General features: G+C 36.2%; 1 protein-coding gene across 3 annotated transcripts in view; it reads right to left on the bottom strand.

Moving 5' to 3' along the window:
• Nucleotides 1-21331, bottom strand: part of SEMA5A (semaphorin 5A) — a 314328-nt gene that overhangs the window by 18672 nt on the left and 274325 nt on the right. For all 3 annotated transcript variants that reach the window (XM_042869442.1, XM_042869444.1, XM_042869443.1), the window contains exons 17-18: nucleotides 13420-13645; nucleotides 7228-7446 (exon numbers count right to left, since the gene is read on the bottom strand). In XM_042869442.1, the coding sequence (XP_042725376.1) occupies nucleotides 7228-7446; nucleotides 13420-13645 (445 nt within the window). The remainder of the gene's footprint in view (nucleotides 1-7227; nucleotides 7447-13419; nucleotides 13646-21331) is intronic.

Below are 21331 nucleotides of genomic sequence, written 5' to 3'. Positions count from 1 at the left end.
ATTTAATATTGACTGCTTTTAAGGATACAAAGTAAGCACACATTTTTTGTTCACAATTTTTGCAGTGTACTCATTTAGGACATTCCTGGTAAGACTTGATTTTGTGCTTCATTGAAAGATTGCTACTAGAGTCTCCAAGACACTTATAAAACATTTCGCAGGGACTAGTTTTTATTCTTTCCATCCAGTGAATCAGAGAGCTTTTTAAGGATTAAAATCATTTTCACTGGTTTATTGAAAAGCTATTTCATAATTATCTTCTACAAGCACAGAGGAAGTTCCAAATCTAATCTTAAGATACAGAGAGTGTAAAATGTTAAAAAAAGACTCAGTCTGATTGCACTGTATACCAGAAATGCAGCTGGTGAGTCAGACACAATGATTTCCAAGCAAAGACTGCAAAATAGACTAAAACGAGCTAGGAGAATGTAGTCATTTTGATATTGAAACATATATGTGCATTTGTGAACTTAAGTTCAGATACAGCAAACCCTCAGGTTTTCATGTGCTAATCAAACTAATTCACTAGTGCATACCTAAGACTGTTAGCATCCTAACCCTGTAAACAAAGTTGTTGAATATAAATCACTTTATTCTCTCAATCAATCAAGAAAGGAAAGAGATGGCACTCTCTCTGTGAGTAAAAGTAAAAACTCTTGCAAGTAATGTATCTAGTCTCTGGCTGGTCAGACTGGATTTGGGAAATCTGGGGCTATAATGCAGAGAACATTATTTTTATTATTAAGGAATTCAATGACTGCTACATTTTTTCTTCCAGGATATTTTCATAAGCCAAATAATCTAGCTATAGAGATGTATGAGAGAGTTTTAAGCTACCTATAATATATAAATACCACATCTCAGTAGAGTGCCTGACTTATTTTCTCACTCATATATCTTTTTTCGCCTGTGATAACTCTGGTAATGTGGTATTATGCAAGCTCATCCTAACCAAGCTGCAGGTTATTAGTCCTCAGTGCTGTTGAAATATACTGTGCAATTGTTTAACAATTGCAAGACAAGACATGATATCTTTTAATCAGAACTTGCCCTCTTTTCTTTTTTTTTTTTTTAAATAATGCCAAATAAAAGAAGAAGCTGTTATCCAGCAACTCATTTCATAAGATATGAAGCTTTATCTTTCCAGATATTCCTTCTTTTATTCTTTTTTTTTTTTTTTTTTTTTTTAATTTTGAAACTTAAAATGATCCTCTACTAGCTCAAATAAACAATCAGATGGATTCCCACTGCACTGTATAGACCTTTATGAAATCAAATGTCAGACACAAGTTGCCTACATAGAAGATAAATTGTCTGCAAACATTCACTATCTTGTCCAGTATAATAGAGGCAGTGATCCCCAACATTTTCTACATAATTTTCAAGAGCAAGAATGAAAATTACAAAACGTGCATGCATTTGAAACCGCTGCCTGTTGTCTATCCGTAGGTGAACAATTATAAAGATACTGATGTGACATCCAGGAATGTCACCACGCTCCACAGCTATGGTGGTCCAGCTACACCACAAGCCTCGGGAACGGGAGAAGCAAGACTGAGGAAGATGGAAAAGAGCAGACACAATATAGCAGAGAATGTTAATCATGGTTAAGCTGGACAGTGTAATTACAACTGCTTTTCTTAGCAACTACTTACTGACAGTTTACTCTCCTAAATTTCTAAGCCTTTCAAGGACTATCATAACTACCTCTTTTGTTTGTCTTCAGGACTTGTCTTTCTCAGCAACAGAGGATGATAAAGCATCATCATTGCTAAATAAGATCAAAGGGATGGGTATTTAGTTCTTCAGTTTTTACAAGACTTAAATAGAGTTCTGTGGTTTCTTTCATCTTTTGTTAAAGTCGCTTAGCAACACAGCACCATTTGGTTTTTTTTTTTTCCCTTTTGTCATGGAGTCTTTAATATTATTTTTGCTTCTTATAGGAGGAAAAATACACAGCTGCAAGGAAAGTTCCAGCCACTGCAGTCACTACACACACTTACAAAGCAGATTGTGGAGCTGTTGGACTAAAGAAAGTAGTTAAAGAAGTTCCACAATAAAAGACACAAACTGTCTGCATTTCCTGACAATTACTGAGGTTGGTCCCTCTTAGAAATAGGCCTCTTCAGCTAGCAGGGAGCTCTAAACAATGTTGTTTTTTCCTTTAAGTAAGAACTTTTTTTCCTACTGACTGTGTCGTGGTTAATAAATATTTCTTCACTATAATGAAAAGAAGTCGGGGGAAGAGGTTGTTCCAGGGAAAAACAGTGTATAGAAACATGACCTCTTGGGGACATGATAAAAAATTCACATTACTGGAGAATTTCCAAGAGACTATTAAACTGGATATCCTGCTATGCACTTGGGTTTTATAAGAATGACAAAGGAAGTGGAGATGACACAATGGCCTCACCTTCTTTCAAGAGAGCACAAATAGGATTGCAGCCTTGTTCATATACTGTCTGGTTTAATTTCAAATTTAAATAGCCAATAACATTATTCTTTAGGGTTTGTGGTTAAGGTTTATAATGTTTTATGTTCATCTTTTTGAAAGCACAACAAAAGAGAATAAATAAAGCTGAGAAAGGTCAATCTTTTCTATGAAGGAATATAAATATAAGCGCAGTACTTTCCACTGAAATGCAAGTGACGTGTTTCACAACAGCTGAGTGAAAAATAAATATAGGGACACTGGCTGGTGTGCAGTTAACAGACCTAACAGAGTACTGCTCCCATCCAGGTACCCAGAGATCATCCCATTCCATATCACTTAGTCTTTTTCCTGTGAGATATAGCTGCGTGTGTTTTACTGTGGAAAAGAGAAATTCTGACATCAAAGTTTGCAAAGACAAAGTCTTGATTCTGCGATGCTAGTTACCTTTCATTCATAAAAGCAGAGCTGGATGAAACAGTCTTTTTAATGCAGGGACAGAAGACAAACTAATGCTTTTAGGAAAGGCATAACGATAACAAAACCCAAGGATCAAATTGGGTTTAAGCCTGCAGCTGAGACTTGTAGGTTAGAAGAACTGTGGTTGCTTCCAAACAGCAGTTCTCTCTACACTGGAAACAGAAGCTTAGAGAGATCAGAGTGTATGGAAAGATAGGCGTTAGCAGCCTGAGAGACAAGCTTTATTGCCACAGGACTAATTTTTTTCCTGTGGTTTAGGAATTTACTGTGGTGCACTTTTGCCTGTTTCTTTAAATAAGCCTTTGTTTCCTTGTGGCCTATTTGTAGGTTTAAAAAAGGGAAAAAATAATTAAAGCAATAAAGAAGAAAAAAGCAGTGATCAATAATTGGCTAGGGGATGCATATGTACCTTAGGTGGTATTTCAGGAAGTCATATATGTATGAAACTATTTTATTAGCACATTTACAGATGCATGAATTACATGAATGCTTGCAGTTAATTTATTCAGTAATTCTCAAACAGAACATCTTCTCTAAAACAAACTAAAACTGCTGTGATAACAAAGGTAAACTGATGAAATCCCAAATTACTGGCAAGGAGGTCAGAGTTCCAAATCACAGACAGTAAACATCCTTTTCCTTCATCCACCAACATGATTTCAGTAGTAGAGGGAATAAAACTCCCTCAAAGAGCTCAGATGGCATGTCTTTAGGCTCCTTATTAATGGCACTTTGGTCTCTACGTGCAAAAGAAGGAAAGAGAAGGCAGCAAGAAGCAAAGAAAAACGAAGATGAAGAAAAAAATTGTTTTTTCCTACAATAATAAGTGGACAGATATGTAATGTTGTGAGCTACACAAAGACAAAATGTCTTACATTAGTTATTATTTCCAGGAAAATATGTAATTTAGTTAATAAATTCCTGTAATGTTTGTAAATCTGCTGAATTTACCATGTAAAAAATGTTCTTCGTCACCCATTTCTCTTCATGATGTGAATATCTTACAAACCGTGAAGATTAACAAAATCCTAATATGCGTGAGTATAGTTTCCTTCTTTCTATAGTGACCACATATCAGTAATAAAAAGAAAGCAGAAATACATTCACGGTTTCTTTCTATAGTTATTGAGACTGTTCTTTGCTTGCCAGCTCAACTCGATTCAGCATATCTCTGAGCCCTAAAAAAGGAGATGAGGCACAGGGCCAAAACACGATTTGCTAGTGCAAGTTTTCCTGCCTCTCAAAACTGGCTGCTTGGAAACTAAGTAGTAGAAATAGGCCTTACTATACACTAACTTACAGATTAATTCCACAGCTTATTTCAGACCAATCTAGTTAGTTGAAGCCAAAATTGTATGAGGGAACATTCTAAAACTTGCACAATGTAGACAAATTGTATTCCTGGGCTTGGGTACAATTAATTTCTGGTAAATTTCTGGCACTATTCAATTTACCATTATACATTTAGCCTTTGAGTACAATCAACAAAAACTGATCTGCCCAGTAACTCCTAACAATCCACATTTCAGCACGTATTATTTCCCTGGCTACAAACTGGGAGAAACTTAATAGTAGTTTCTTTCTCCCCTCAAGAACAATTTAGGAGTGAGTTGAGTTGCTGAAGGCAGCTTCTAGCTGGCTTCAGTATTTTTTTTTTTTTTTTTTTTTTTTAGAGTTATGGGATCCTGCTGCACATCTAATAATAAATTGTTGGCTATTATTATGTATATTTAAAATTGTGCTACAGGACACTTAACTAGACAAGAGAGCCCTGTGCACTTTGTTATTGCTCCATGGGCTTTTTCATTGTGTTAGTCCTCCAGAATGTCACTGAGCCAACTTAAATGATTTAGGTGCATTAAGTCCTACTAAGCAGGACTTAAACATTATTCAGTATACCTCTCTATCACTCATCTTTTTCATCAATTCTCATTTTAAGCGTTTCATCCTGTCTGTAATAAGCAAAATAGGTAGAAAAATAGAACCTAAGCCAGAATTTACAGGAATGCTTCTTTTTGACAGCCAATTCACTCCTTCCTACTATCTTATATATTTCTGAGCAGTTAATGACTGGTTTATAAATAAATAGATGGGTTCTATTAAGGAACACATGAAGCGGTCCTTACCTTGAAGGAACTCAAGTTCCTTTCACAGTATCAAATTCTTCTGTATTGCACTTTAATTTCTATTAGTATGGCCAGTTCTCTAGCATCATGGTCAGAACAAAATTCCCTCATGTTCCTTTTCTGTCTGCATCTCTTTACTACACAGACAAGACTGAATCATGCAGAGTTCTTATTTTATTCCTCTGTGACAAGAGAGGCACGACATATCTACTCTCGCTCAGTCCCTGCATCTCTAGCTATAGCCTACTGAAAGTGAGAAATTAATTCCATGATGAGATCTGAATCCACATCAATCTTTCCCATGATCATCAGCAAGGACTGTATGATCAAAGCCTAAAAAGAATGTTTTAGAAACCTGCATAGATAGCTTGGGTAAGAATACTTTATATATTAGTCCTGAATACAGGCATCCGGGAAATAAAAACTAGTCACCTAGGGCAATGGTTAATAAGTTAAAAAGAGATCCACCAACAAGTTTTTCTGCTGCCTGATTTCTTCTGTGCCCCTTCTGTGGAGTCTGCCAGGTTTGTATGCACAGGCTGGATGAAAGGCTTTTCACCTATGTATTGTTTATTTCTTGACTTGTTGAGGTTACATGATGTGCCATAGCAGATATTCATGTTTACCAGAATTTATTTTTATCAATAGTTTTCCAATTAAAAAAATCACCTTCTACAAATTAATAAACAAGTATGAGTTATGAACAAGCCTTATTCAGCAATCATTTTTTTTCTTCCAAGTCATCTGGAAAAATTATGTCTGCCACTTAGAATGTTTTGCCTTCAAATTTATCTCAGATCTAACTGAGGCCCTTATATTTCTTTTTAATTATAGATAACAACTTCATTGCTGAGGACCTTCATGATTCCTTGCAGGCTATCATACATCTAAATACTTCATTCAAGCTGTGCATTTTTGTTCAAATCTTCTTTGCACTAAAAGTACAAATGAAATTTGTCTCTGAAGAAATAAACTAAATACAAGGACATCCCTTCTTCCTTCAGAAAGGCAGAGTTACACATAATTAATCAATTACAGATGTAGGAAAGTTTATTTCTAAATTTTTGTATTGATATAGGGGAAAACAAGACCTTCTCACTCATTATCCTTCTTTCTCTCTATAACTTTCTGTACCTTGAATTGCTTCCTCCTATTCAAATTACACTTTCTTATCTTCATATATTCTCAACTATGTTCTTCTTTCTTTCTTTTTTTTTTCCCCACAAAAGCCTTTGAATTTGGATATCTGTTTTATGACAGTTGTGAGGTCACTAGAACCAAAATGCCTTTTTCTTTGTAAATCTCTGAGATACACAAATGATTTATAACCCCAAGTAGTTTCTTGAAAACATGTATTGCACTTGCAGTCCTTTTTACAGAATTATAAAAAAACTTCAGTGAAGGAGAATCTCAAAATTCCTTGAATAATCCAAGGCCTGATTGAGATACCAGCAATTATGGTGACCAGTGCTGAACTCTATTTGCTAGAGGCTCTATTCTCAAAAGCCAGCAATCTCAAAATTCTAGCAATCACTGTAATGAAAATGGTATTTTTGAATTTAAGACTATACCAGCATTCCCATAATGAATTTCTTCTCTTAAAAGATTACTTATTGAAATTATGTTTTTACAACCAAAGTCTCAAAAGTGAAAGATGACATAGCTGTTAATATTGTTAATGGTAAACTGACATTACTGGGGAATCTTACTCAAATCCACTTTAATATAACTATTTTTGGGGGTTCTATTGGGTATGAAGACATTACTGAGCAAACTTGTGAAAATCTCTTGCCAGAGGCAAATAAAAATAATTTCCTGAAAAGCAACAGAAGAAAAAGACTTCTCCACATGGAATTTATCCATCAATCATGTCTTAGATATGAATTCACCTTATTTAAAGATATTCCCGCATTGTAAAATACAGTGGGTTTTACTTTCATAGGCAGTTACCATGAATGTGCATCCTAAAATAGAACATAATCACTGAAATTTCCATGTAAACTTTTGGCAAGCTAAACTGGACTGAACTAATTAGTTTCCTCAGAAATAAAATAGGCTTACAGATAAACTATTTGTGCCATAATTTACTTAAAACAAAACCTGATTTAACCATCTGAAACAAATAAACAACCAAAATCACGCCACGAAGAAAAGTTATATTTTTAAATACTTGTTCTAGTTGACTCTTACCTGGACAAGGCAAAATGTTGCATTCCTGGTACTCTAGAGATGGACCAAGGCAAGGAAGGCCACCATACTTGGGCTCAGGATTGCTGCAGACCCGTTTGCGATTCCTTATACCCCTACTGCAGTCACGACTGCACTGAGACCATGCAGACCATGGCGACCAGGCACCATTGATGGTGTGAGCAGAATATCGTCCAGAACGCAAGAAATCTCCTGATAATCCTAATAAAGGTAGAAAAATAACACAGAATTAAAAGAGTAACTCATCTCAAACCATCTTATCTTTCTCACGTTTACTTGTATAACTAGGAATTTCTCATCCTTTAATCTTAAAAATCAACCCTAGGTTCATCTAGCTTAGATATTAGGAGGAAGTTTTTCACTCAGAGGGTGGTGATACATTCGAGCAGGTTACCCAAGGAGGTTGTGGATGTCCTGTCCCTGGATGCATTCAAGGCCAGGCAGGATATGGCTCTGGACAGTCTGGTCTAGTGGTTGGCAACCCTGCATGTAGCAGGGGGACTGCAACTAGATGATCTTTGAAGCCCTTTTCAACCCAGGCTATTCTGTGATTGTATGATTCAATGATCTCAAGAATTTCTTCCCCTGTAGAAATTTCATAATCACTTACTTGCACAGAACTGCAGTGAAGACCTGAATCCAGCTCCTAACTATCATTGCCTCTGTTTTAGAGCAACAGGCTGGCACAGAAGACAGAACTGAACTGCCTGTGGCAACTCACTGAGCTACACTGAGCTACTTCTGGTCTGACTGCTGAGCTTTGCCCACTTCCTCCACCCAGCCAGTCTCACTAGCATTTGCTGTACTAAGAGGTTCATGGGTCTTCTGGAAAGCAGAGCATGATCTCAGCCAGAAACATAGATTTGAAACAGTATACAGATATAAGTGGACAAAGACTAGTGAAACTGCTGCTCTTTGAAGAAAAACGTTTTGTCAGTTCACAAAACATTTTTTTCCCATGTGTTTTAATCCACATACAAACCACAGAAATTAACCTTTTGGAGACATACACGATAAAATACTTCCCAGTTAACATACTTGTCTGGAAAGTGGAAAACAATTTTTTTCTAAGATAATTTAATACTAAGAAAAGTCATTAGATTATATGGGATGGAAACAGAACTCCATTATTTATTAATAAAAGGGAATACATGGCATTGTATTCACAGGATATGACCAATATCACAGAATCACAGAATCACAGAATTGTAGGGGTTGGAAGGGACCTCCAGAGATCATCAAGTATGCTTGGATATAGCCCCAAATGAAATTGTTCTAATAAGGTGCAATTAACTGTGGTGCTTTTGTCAATTGCAGGCTTGATCCTGCACAGAAAGAGACTCCTTCAGCTATACTCGGAACACTGGACTCACTCGAGCTGTAGAATTGTTGCTAAGCATCACCAATAAGCATCTCTGGGATTTTCTACTGTGCCAAAGCAGTTCATTTTCCCCATTGCTGGCAACAGTGGAGATTCTATGATCAGTGGACCACTAACTGATGCTTTTATTATAAGCACTTATTTCACAGAAGTGAAACAACTATGCCCCATTCCTACCAGTGCAAAAGGCATTACTAAGTTCTGCCCTGTAGAGTACATTCACAATCAGCTCAAAATGGATAAGTTTCGCATAGTCTTCTTCAACACTTGATAACAATTGGCAGTATTGGAATGATACATAAATATATGTAATAAGCAACTGTTGACATTAGTTAAAACAACAACAACAACAACAACAAAAGATGAGCAATATAAAATGACTAGAAATTGATAAAACCTTTCAGTGATTATAGAGGGTAACAATTTCTCTCCTGCTGAGTCAGATTCTATTACACAAAGATATTAAAAGCAGCATTTCAGGAAACATGACACAGATTCAAATCCAAAATGAGAGCAAGTAGAGAGAAACAGTGCAGGAATAATGAATACAGGCCAGCTATCTATAAAAGATAAACAACCCCATCTCCATTAAAAAAAAAAAAAATCAACAAAAAAAAACACAAAAACTTTGTATCACTGAAATGTCCGGACTAAACACACAATGAGCTGCGAGAATAAAATGATAGTATTTTTTCAATATCAGGACTTCAAATGAGGGTTGTTGGGGTTTCAGCTATTACATTAACAGCAGCATAAACAATGGCAGAAGTGTTATTCAGACTAGGTTGCCTGTTATTTTCTTCATAAAACACTGCAGCATGTACCACTTCATACCATTACTGGTATATTCTGAAGACATTTTCAGGGTAGATGTATAATTTTCAGACCCACAGAGAATATGCAAATTTATTTGGCATTATTATATCAAATTTATTGCAATTTAAACTGGGAGGTGAGAGAGAGAGAGGGATCATCTACTCTGATGAAATTTAGCTCTGAAGCAGAAGAATATTCTAACAAATCTTTTCAGTATGTGATTTGGTCTGCAGTGAGTGTTACCATGTGTTTTCCTCTTTACAACACATTTTTCTACAGATTTACAGCAGTATATATAGTAACCATATAGGGGTTTTAGAACTTTCTCTTCTGACAGAAAATGCACACTAAAAATTACCTTTATGACACTAATGACATTAAAAATAACAAGATCAATTTAACTTCTGGAAATACTCCACTACATATTATTTGAATAACCTTATGACCTTCCACAATGGTGTTCCTAGGTTTGTAGATAAAGGGAGGGAGAACAGCAGATGCTAATTATCTCAACTTAAGTAAGAATTTTGACACTTTTCCCTATAGCATCCTCACAGACAAGTCTACAGAATATGGGCTTGATAAGTGGACAGTGATGTAGACTGAAAACTATCTGAACAGTCATGCTAATAGGTTCGTGATCACCAGCACAAAGACTAGGTGGAGGCAAATCAGTAGTGTTGTATGCGAGGGCTCAATACCAGATCCAACTCTCTTTAACTTCTTTGGTGACCTGGACAGTGGGCCAAAGGGCACACTCAGCAACTTTGCTAATGATACAAAACTGGGTGGAATGGCTGATACATCAGATGGTTGTACTGCACCTCCATTGGGCAGTGAGAAACCTCATGAAGTTCAACAAGGGGAAATGGAAAGTCTTGCATTGCACCAGTGCACCAGAAAGCACTGAAGCTGACCAGCTGGAAAGTAGCTCTGCAGAGAAAGGTCTGAGTCTGAGTGCTGGTGGGCAGCAAAAGGAGCCACTAACGGGGTCTTGTGGCAAAGAGGGTCAATAGTAGCTAGGGCTGCATTAGGAAGAGAGTTGCCAGGTTAAAGAAGGTGATACTTCTCTACTCAGCACCCTAAAGAGAAGGTAACTTCTGTCCACTTTATCATGCACTTATCTTCAGATGGATCCCTCATTCTTCAGAGTTGCTAGCTGTATTTGCAGTCTAGAATGGAATCTACAGTTAGATGAAATAAATTCAATGTGGAAAAATCTAGTAACCTCATACATTGTGAAATTTTTAACCCTAGAATAAATGCTTAAGTTTTCAATACTATTGATAGTGTTTTTGTACTGAGAACAAAACAAAACAACACAAAACTGTGCAGAGCATAAATTAGTATATTTAACAGATATTTAATATATTTCACAAGCACACAGTGAAACCTGAAGTGAGGCAATTTTTTAGACTGTTTTAATGCTGGACTGTACAGACATTTTCCTTAAGCCATGCAAATATGTGTGAAACTTCTAGTGGTTTATTTCTAATACCTGTCTGCCCTCTATGTGACAACTATATGAAACCCCAAAGGCAAAGAACAAACAGCATTTATTTCTTCTTAATCAAACTTGTCAGAAAAGCATGAATACAGGATGCAAATGCCATGCTTGGCTGATTTAGACAGAAGTCTTACAACATTCAGGAAGAGTCCATGGTATCCCTGGCAAGAAGTTCTACCTCTATGCTCACACTCCAAAGAAAATTCGCTTTGCTAGCATCTGATGGTGAAACATAATTCCATTTAATGTGGTATTTCTACAGTTATGCAGCAGGAGATTATAGGCAATAAGAAAAATTCTAATTAATGGCTCTCTGCACAGAACAGAGAACTCATCTTTGTAGAACAAAACTTTGGTAATAAGGTATGCAAGCATGCTGTGTATTAATCTTTCCACAGAAGCCAGCAAATTGGTACAGCTCAACTTAAAGATAACTAAAGCAGTGTTTAAAAGAATCTGGGAAATGGTCATATCTGATGATGTTTCCTTGCTATCTTTCCAGATGCCGTGAAAGCATCTGCCAAAATTAATGGGCTCCCACTCCCATGAGATCCTTCTGTTCCTAAAGTGATAGCTGTTTTACAGAAATCTCATTCACATGTCTTCTTCCCATGAAATCAAGGATCAGTAGAGGGGCACTGTGTTGCCTCAGACCCAAACCTGGGAGCAGGGAAATGTCACTGGATTCTGTGCTTTAGAGGCAGTCAGTAAATTTTATCACAGTCATAACACATGTCCCCTGCAAATATTTCACTCCATACTGTTCTGATAGTCATAATCAGAAAGAGTCTAACTAAGCAGGTTCAAAATAAGATGTGGCTAAAGGAGCCATAATGCCATTCCTTTTCTCCAGAAGCATATTGGTTAATGTAGCCACTTTGAAAGTCAGATGGTTGAGTTTGATCTTTCATTACAGAACAATTAAAGATTCACTGGCTGAAAAAGTCAAAGAATGAGCATGAATTAATGATGAACTTGTGAGGGAGCTCATTAGGAAGAAAGGACAGATGTATTCTAGCTCCTGCCCTGATGACAACTCAATATTAAGTATTTAAATATTCAAAAGTATTAACATTAATCAGCAAAGAACCTTCTCTCTGATGATGTTACTGTGCAACAGGATCATTCCCTGCTATAGTTTTGGCTGGGATAGAGGGGATAGAGGTTTTTTTTTTTGTTTTGGTTTGTGCTTTTTTTTTTTTTTTTTTTTTTGCAGAGGCTTGTAGGCTTGTATGGTGCTGTGTTTTGGATTTTTTGATGAAAAAATACATTGATCCAAGGATTAATAATTTCCAAATGAATCAAAGCAGCAGCTGCAGCAAAATGCAAATAAGTGACAGTATCAGTACATTCAGGAGTCTGACATTCAGAAGTGAAAAAAATCTTCAAGCTAGTCAGGCTAAGAAGGCATTTGACCCCACACTTCTGGTTTCTTGCTCTCCGCCTGAAAGCTGTATTTAACAAAATGAAGGCTGTCTGAAAATAATACTGAGAATCAGAAAGCCGAAAGACTCAGCAACTATTCTGTTTGTGGCCTCAGATAAAACAAATGCTTCCATTTGTAACTTTTTTTTCAGCTGAACCAGGTATTGCAGATACAAAAAGGCCACATATGTGGAAAGCAGATGTATTAACTATAATTTTAAATATCAATATTTCCTTCTGTAACTATAATATTTAGAAATAAATGCTGACATAATTATATAAGAAAATGAAATCAAAGACTGTCATTTAATGAAATACATTAATAAACCTACAGTGCCTGTTCAATTTCTATATATATGTAATTATTTATATAAATATATATACACAATATTTATTCTAAACTACATGCTGCTGGCAGACATAAAACAGTTCCAACTCAGAGGCAACTAGATTTGAAAAGAGTTTTGCAGGAGTTCAGTTTTCCATCTCAGATATAAAGGAACTTTAAACTGCTGGCAATAGTATAACATAAACTTTTAGAACAGAAATTATCCACTTCATAAATTCCTTATTATTTCTTATTTAGTTAAACACCTGTGAGAAGTCTAACACATTACTTTAGCAGTAGTGAGCAAAAAGTTCTTCTCAGCATTAATACTATTCATTCTAGGTAAACATTTATCAAATACTTATTAAATATTGCACAAACTCTTCCCCAGCAAAATGCCAGGGCAGTATAAGGAAGTGAGAGAACACTCCAAGCATTAAGCTACCTTGTAATTACCTGTGGATTGCTGCAAAATATTAAAATAAACTAAAAAATTTCATAGTTAGTGGTAAAATAAACTTGATTAGTATGAAAAATGAATCCGTATCTGGAAAAATACAAGCTACATTCACTGCTGTTGATACTGTGTCCTCCTTTTCATTATCAATTCTGTTACACAAAACACCAGCCAGCAAAAACTCCTGCTTGGTGCTGAAAATGGAATAGCAGACACCTCACTAACATGAAGCACTGTGCAGCCACTCTATCTTTGCTTACCATCTGTCGAGCACCCGCTGGTGCCGTCACTGGAACAATAACGCATTTCAATCCTTTGCCTTCCCACCTCCAGCAAATTTGGGTCGGGCAAGCGCGCTTTGCAGGTGTATCGGAATCGTTGTTCATAGTGACCACCATTGTCTGAAATATTAACTGGAGTCCAAGGTGTCCAAGGAGTTGTCTTTTTTAACTCTGGACAGGCATTGGTGTTACAAGGTTGATATTCCTGAAAGAAAATGGTCATGAATTAGACATGACTTAAAAAAATAAAAATGATCTTGTAACAAATGAAAGTCAACTAACAAAAAAAGTCTCTGATGTTTTTCCACTGTATCTAATGGCAGTGTTCATCAATGGAATTTTAAATCAAATCTCAAAAGGAAGTATTTTATTCTCTTTCCTGCCAATCACAGAATTACACCGACAGAAGATAAAATATACCTGTACAAATTAGTTATGTAAGATCTCTGTCAAATCTATTAGATCTACAAAAACAGTAAGCTAAAAAATGAGAGTATTCTTTATAAACCAATTGCCCAAATAAGATGTAGCTGATATGCTAAAGCATTTAAGAGGAATTATCATCAATTGCGAGTAAAAAGAATCCAAACTGGTAAAAATGTAGTGGTATATAAATAAGCAAACCACTATCCACATTGTGCATTGCTTTCATATTACAAAGGAAAAATTGACAAAATGTGTCTCCCTTTGGTGCATATTTTATCCACAACTCCTAGCACTGCTAAACCTATCAGCAGAATAAAATTCTGTGTAAGCTGATGTGCACCAAAGGGAGCAGATCTTACATAAGAAACAAACACAGTTTCTAATATTCTTGAACCTCATGACATACACACTTTTAAGAGGTTCATCAAAATCTGTTGCTTGAAAAGTAATGCCTCCTATTTATTTCCATGGAAATTACAACACAAACACAGAGCATGATATTTGGTAGAGAAAATTCTCAGTTGGAAAACACTAGTTTTCAATGTAGTCACCATTCATTGCCAGCCTTTTTGCTGGCAATGAAGTAGAACCTGCCTGGCACACTCAAAGGTGGACCTCCTGTTTCACAGCTGCTATGGCAGCTGTTACTAGGAAAATGTTGCACACGCAGTCCACCTTTCATTGGTCTAAACAGACCAAAGTCAGATGATGCCAAATCTGGACTATATGGTGGGTGTGATAAGACAGGCCAGCCAAGATTGGCAGTGTGCTCCATGGTACCCAGACTAGTATGGGGCCAGGAGTTATGCTGCAAGAGAAAGGTTGTCTTCTTTTCTGGGCTGGCTCTGGAAGTTCGAGCCTTCAGCTTAGTCAGTGATGTGATGTAGTGGCTAGAGCTGATGTTTTGTCCAGGTTCCAGGAAATCCAGAAGGATCACTCTTTTCATATCCCAAAAGACAACACACATAACTTCACTCGCTAAAGGCTGAGCTTTTTCTTCTATGAGGAATTCACATGTCCTCACTCTATGGACTGCTGTTTTCGCTCCAGATGATAGTGGAGATACTATCATCTCATCACTAGCAATCACAGAATTGCTCATGTTGGAAATGATCTTCAAGATTATCAAGTTAACCCTCAGTGACAGGATCCAGGAAACTGTTATCTTCAGCCTCTTTATGGCTTCAACAGATCCTGAAAAACTTGCATATGGTGTTCATTCTGTTCCTGGGTGAGCACATGAGGGACTCAGTTGGCGCAAACTTTGTGATATTCCAATGCTTCCACCACTGTTTCCAATGAATCGAAGCTAATATCCAGCACCAAACAGTCCCCTTGCTGTAAACCACCAATTTGTACAGACAAGCTGATCGAGACACTTGATTACTTTTTGTGGTGTGACAGCTTTGCATGGCCATCCAGAACAAGGCTTATGTTTCATGTAGCTGTCACCACGGCTGAAATGTATCACTCATCACCTCAGTGTGCTCACATCCACTGTTTGGTCTCCATAAATGTTCAGCAGGTGTCAATGGGTGCCATTTTTTCTGCATGGAGAAATTCAATGACAGGTCTTTGCTTCATCCGCGCTTCCACGTCATATGACAGTCTGTCAGACTCTCCCTCTGCTGTCATTTGTCACACAGCAACAAAATGCAATAGGATATTGGTCAGAAGGTTGAACTTCTACTACCATACCACCAACATCCACCTCTGATGTTGTGAGCCAACATCATAGAACAGGAAGCAGTCCTACTCCACCCTATTTCAGAACAGTCCTCTTATGTTGCTATTTCAGATTTAAAATAAAATTGTTTGCCTGAAAGTTTTTAATTTTTCCATCTATAATAGTTGGAATAAGAGTTACTCCTCAGAAACTCCTACCCCACTAAGGCAACAAGGCCTTGGAGCACTAAGCACAGCATTCAAGACATGGTAATGTTAGACATGGTAATAACATGGTAATGTTAGAAGGCAAGGAGGACCTTTATTTTGCAACAACTTCATGGTTTCATAGTTTTGTAGTACTTCAGGCTAGAAAGCATTCTTAGATTTTCACCATTAAAAATCAGTTAAATATTCTAGCTTTTGTCCAAAATCTTCTTCAGAATGCTTCTGTTCAATCCTTGAGGCTGTACAAAGTCTCTTCCCAGCTTAAGGCCTAGTGAATAATGTGTATTTAACATATCATGCGTGTTTTTGCCTTAATGCAACAACTGAGAACAGAACATGTATGATTGGTCTCCTAATAGCACGTGAACTGTAAAAAAGAAAACAACTAATAAAGCAAACAGATCCCAGAACAGCCAGTATCACCCAGCTTGCCATCCTAGCTGCCTATTCCCCATCAGCCATGTTACTGTGCAGATTTAGCGATGGCAACTTGCTCACTTTCTCTAATTTTTAAAGCTGTTTAGCACTGATGAGTCTATCACCTTCCCACATCAGCTGTTCCACTATTTAGCAAGCCTCAGAGATAACTCGCAAGTTAATTCAAGACTGCATTTTCCCCTTAATTAAAGGGAGAAAGAAACAGCAAAGGACAACATTAATTTTGCTCTGCCTTTATCTGCCTAATAATACTGATAGTGTTCCTTTTCTTGTACCTACAAACATATTTTTCACACCAATGTACCTGTACATAATAAAGAACTGAAGTGAAATTCTTAAAGCTTTGTAAAGTTAAAACCCCAATCTGAGGTTCTGTGCAACCTTATGTCTCATTTTGGAGCTATTTCCTTATACCTCTTAAGACCGGGCACCAAAACCTGAACTGTCACTCCAGAAGCAGTCTTATCAGGACAGTAAGTAGAGGCAGTAGCAAAACTGTTCCACATGCGAGTCTGACTTTAATGCATACATTATTATATTAGAGCTTTTTTTTTTTTTCCACAGTGTTGTACAAAGAGCTTAAGTAGACCCAATTATCTTTGATAAACTGTCCTTCTCTAAATCACAGCTTTACAATTTCACGTAGTTTCCTATCCTGCACAAAAAGATGGTGTTTGGCAATACTAAAATATGTTTTATTACCTTCTGCAATTATCTAGCATGTTATATACTACCTCAAGAATCTTTGTTATGATCAAGCTTTACTGGAGATGTCTTATACCACTGTCTAGACTGATGATAAAAATGTTAAGTACTATTGACCCAAGAGATGATTCCAGACAGATCCTGCTAGAAAGATCCCTAGTCATTTATATCTGTCTATTAACACTACATTTTTCAATTTGTCAGGGAGCCAGTTTTTACTTAATTTAATATTTGCCATATATTTCAGTTTTCCTAATCAAAGTATCTCCTGTTGTGAAGGCAAATACCTTGGAAAAGTTCACTGACAACTTAGAAATGCTGTATTATGTTCAAATATCCTGAAATTCAAGCTTTTGATCTGGTACCACATAAGCAAGAACAATTCCATCAGTACAGTAGATTCTGCAAGGTTAGTTTCAATATAGTTATTTCATAGTGCCCTAAAATTTTCATTTTTTTTCTTTGCTGTTGATTTTTGTATTGTTACCTTTTAATCAAAAAATAAAGTTTATAGAAATGATTAAGTCTTTTTGAAATTGACACAGTGTAGACAGGTGAGCCATAAAAACAATGTGAAATAGGCAAGTAAACACCTCTCAATTAAAAGTAATCAGTAGAGGACACAGTTCGTTTAGTGCCAACGTTCTGAATTTTGCCAGTACATTTCTAGGTGCCCTCTGTACAGCCTCTTTTCTTAAAATTTTCAATAATTTTCTATTCTAACTTCTACCCACACCATGAGTTTGATTTTATTCATGTCCTTATGAAACCAGGCTAAATTCTTCCTATATTTGAACTTTTGCTCTTTAAACAAAAAACGGAATTGAGATGGAGCTTTCTATCTCAACCTGTATTACACATTATGAGAGGTTCTTCTTACAGGCTCTTATTCCTTTGATGCAAATAGTATGTCTATGTTGAAAACACTTCTTTTGTTCATCGCTGTTTTTCCTTTTCATCTGTTCACGCGAGAGACATGGCAGCTTAAATCAACATTAAAAGCCCATTCAAATACACTCAACCCAACAGTTAATTTTTATGATATGTTTTAATACATAGCATTAATTCTCAAATATTCTTTTGGGACAACTGAACAGTCTATTAGTTAAAAATGCTTATAAATCTTTTGCTCTTTGTTCCATCTTGCCAAACTTCAGTTTTCCTGTTCCAAATATTCATTTTTTTTTTTCACAAGAGAAAGCACTAATAGAAAAGAATGTTTCCGATTTACATGTTGAACGGCCACCAGGGACAAGATAGGGCTGTAAGATAAAACAACCTGAGTCTATCTGCCTCCTCCCAACCTTTGAGCTTGTAACAGCACTGTTTATGTAAAGAAAAGGACAGCTTTCTTGTGAAATCAAAACAAAACTTAGAATGAATGTAGCAGCATTATAAAACTCAACAGAAAACCAGTTTCTGTTAACAGGGGGCCTTGTTCACACATAGAAATGTAAGCTTCCTGAAGAACCGATTTACCCTCTTCCTCTTCAAGAAACAAGAGATAAATAAACAACATTTATCTTGCAGTAGCTGAAAGATATGTTCAGGAAAGTCATTAATTGAATTTTAAAAAAAATTCATTTATTTTCATTACAGAACTATCTTATCCCTTAGAAAGCACTTTCAAACAATAAGAAACAAAAAACAAGCCCTTGATCATGTTTCTGTTTATTCCTCCAGTTCATAAAAGCTTGGTTCGTAAAGCAAATGCTTTAGCTATACCTTACTTTATTACCATTTTTCTGTTGGAATACTATATCAAAAACATGAACTGAAAGAACAGAAACCCCATTAAATTCTCATCTATAGACAAAACATCTTCTACATTTCACATTGTACATTTCACAGCAAAACTTAAAAATGAAAACCTAAAAAAACCTGCTAAGATTGTCATTGTGTTTTCATCATACAAAAACTAATCTATTTCCTAGTTTATAGGCAACGCTTCAGCTTCAGTTTACATCAGTGGGAAAAGCTCTATTGATTTCAGTGGATCCAGGTCTTCAGAGACTATCACTGCATGCAGAAAGAATCCTGTATTGTTGTAAAGTAGGGGGAGGCAAATTGTTTTCATAATAAATTTTTTAAAGTATTTTGATAAATAGAAGGAGGAAAATCATTTTACCCTATGCAGAAGAAATATGCATCTTCCGAAGGGAACAAATTTCTTTTTTTGGCTGCAAATAGTGACTGACTACAATCTTTTGCTTCTATTTTATATATTTTAAACAAAAGAATTGGAAGTTTTTCCATTGATGGAAAGGGAAATTGAAAATGAATTTAAAGCTGGATTTGTAACTAGTAAAGTCATCACACTAGGAGAATTCAGTACTCACATCCTTCCTATTTTCAATATTGACTTCATTTTGCTAAGGAAAGTTCTTGCAATCATAATTTCCTCATAAAACAACTAAACTTAATACAAAAACCTGAAGTACTTATGTTCTAACTATCAGATTTTTGAGTGAAGGAAGTCACCACTTCCCCTTTTTTTCTTTTGCATTTGTTAAATTCTGTACTTGACTGCTACATTTTATGTCAAACTAGTCAAGTTTTTACAAAGAAAATTTTTATGAAAATGAAAAAGAAAATAAATCATGAGTAGCTCAACTGAATATCTCAATGGAGACATAGCTGGTAGGAGCATCTTCAGCTCCATATCTGCCATGAAACTGCTCATCTGCATTGAGGAATTGCCATTTCCATTTTTAACTCTTGCTGCTTGGATGCTTATGTTCACATTGGCAGCGGGAAACCATTTAGAGTGATAAAAGTTCACTTAAGTGATAACAGTCCATTTTAAAGCATGATATTTTAAATTAACTCATACTCAAAATAAAACAACAATGGCTGGAGAAAAAATGTTTCTTTATTCTGATAGATATCTCAAGACAATATGGAAAGTGGCATAGTTGTTAATTTGGATTCTTTCAAACCTAACACATTTATGCACCTGCATTACAATTAACCGTCCTATCCAAATGCATGTAGTAAATGAAATTATGTGATAAAGAACAGGGTACATTTTTTAATGCATATACCTTTTTTATTTTTTTTTTCCCCAAAGAACTGAGCACATCAAGAATTTGTACAAAATTTTGCACACTGCTTGTGGAGAAATGAAAAGTAGTTAAGCCCCTGTAAATCCAGAACAGCAAGCCTGCCCGCTGACAGCTTAATTTGTACCAATCTTACAAGTGTCCCTGATGCAATCCCAGTGCTACTTCTGCACAGCACATGAAGCACAGTCTGCTATCAAAGCACTCCTCCTGTCCTCTCCATACCTTTCTAACACTTGCATGGGACACGCCACTAAAAATCAAAGATACTGAAGAGGTCATTTAGACCTCTGCAAAGCCTGCAGAAAGGAAATATAAGATATAACTGAGATTTAAACAGAACACCCATGACAATAAATAATGAAGGTTATAAGGCTGAAGGGCTCAACCACGTATAAATGATTGCATGGATTAATGAAACTGATTCAAAAGAGATTTCAGTTAAGCAGGCATTGTATTGCTATGTAGTGAAGGTCCTCACTGCAGTAAGAAAGAAATGACCTCCAAATGTGAGTGACAACATGACAAGTAGATGGTGAAATGTAAATATCATTGAAGGTAAATGATGTGTAACTTGCACATGAATCAAAATGAGTCTTTCCAGCATTTGAATCAGTGCTTAGAAGTAGTGAGCAAACATCAGCTTTGAAAGGCATACTTATACATCTACGAAGACAGAAAATTCAACGTTATCTTTACAATTAAGAAAGCACAATTTGCAGGTTGAAAAGTATCAGGAAAGGAACGTAGCCTCCTGCAAACTGCGGTGTTGCTTACCTGACAATCAGTACTTAAGAACTGGAGAGAAGGGAATTGTTCAAAATTCCATTTGAGGGAGCTTGCTCAGCTTATTTAGTGCAATGAAAAAGCTGCAGCTTAGTGCATTAGCACTCTGCTGGGCCATACAAACAATCTGTACGCGTGGCTTTATCCATTACAAATGCAAATACGGAAGAAGGTGGATTAAATTAGACAGATAAGGGGCGACTTACTCTGCTGTAATAACTCTATTGTTTGCAATTAGCTTCACACAGACTTACTGAGAAGCTTAATGTTGTCACATGGGCCCTGCAATTCCTGAAAAAAAAAATCTCTCAAGTTTCTGAAATAGTTATTAACTTGAAACATATTTTTTTAATTGCTGGAAAGCATGGCAATCCAAATATTTATTAACTGGAAGTAAGAAAGTTAGACCATAATAAAAAAAGCACCACCAAAAAGTTGATAACACCTCACTTACAGAGACCGCTGTTTTGCAAAAAGTGCAAATCTGTTATCTTAAATAAATTACCTTGATTTCTGTTCTATGGAGTAGCTTCTCCTTCCCGCAGCCCTCTCAAAAGATAATGCAAGTTCTGTCCTTGTTC

Source organism: Lagopus leucura, unplaced genomic scaffold (genome assembly GCF_019238085.1).
Source record: "Lagopus leucura isolate 7727_CA_CO unplaced genomic scaffold, USGS_WTPT01 Super-Scaffold_100002, whole genome shotgun sequence".
Taxonomy (NCBI): domain Eukaryota; kingdom Metazoa; phylum Chordata; class Aves; order Galliformes; family Phasianidae; genus Lagopus; species Lagopus leucura.
Note: the sequence above shows the minus strand (reverse complement) of the source record. Positions and strands in the feature narration are given on the sequence as shown.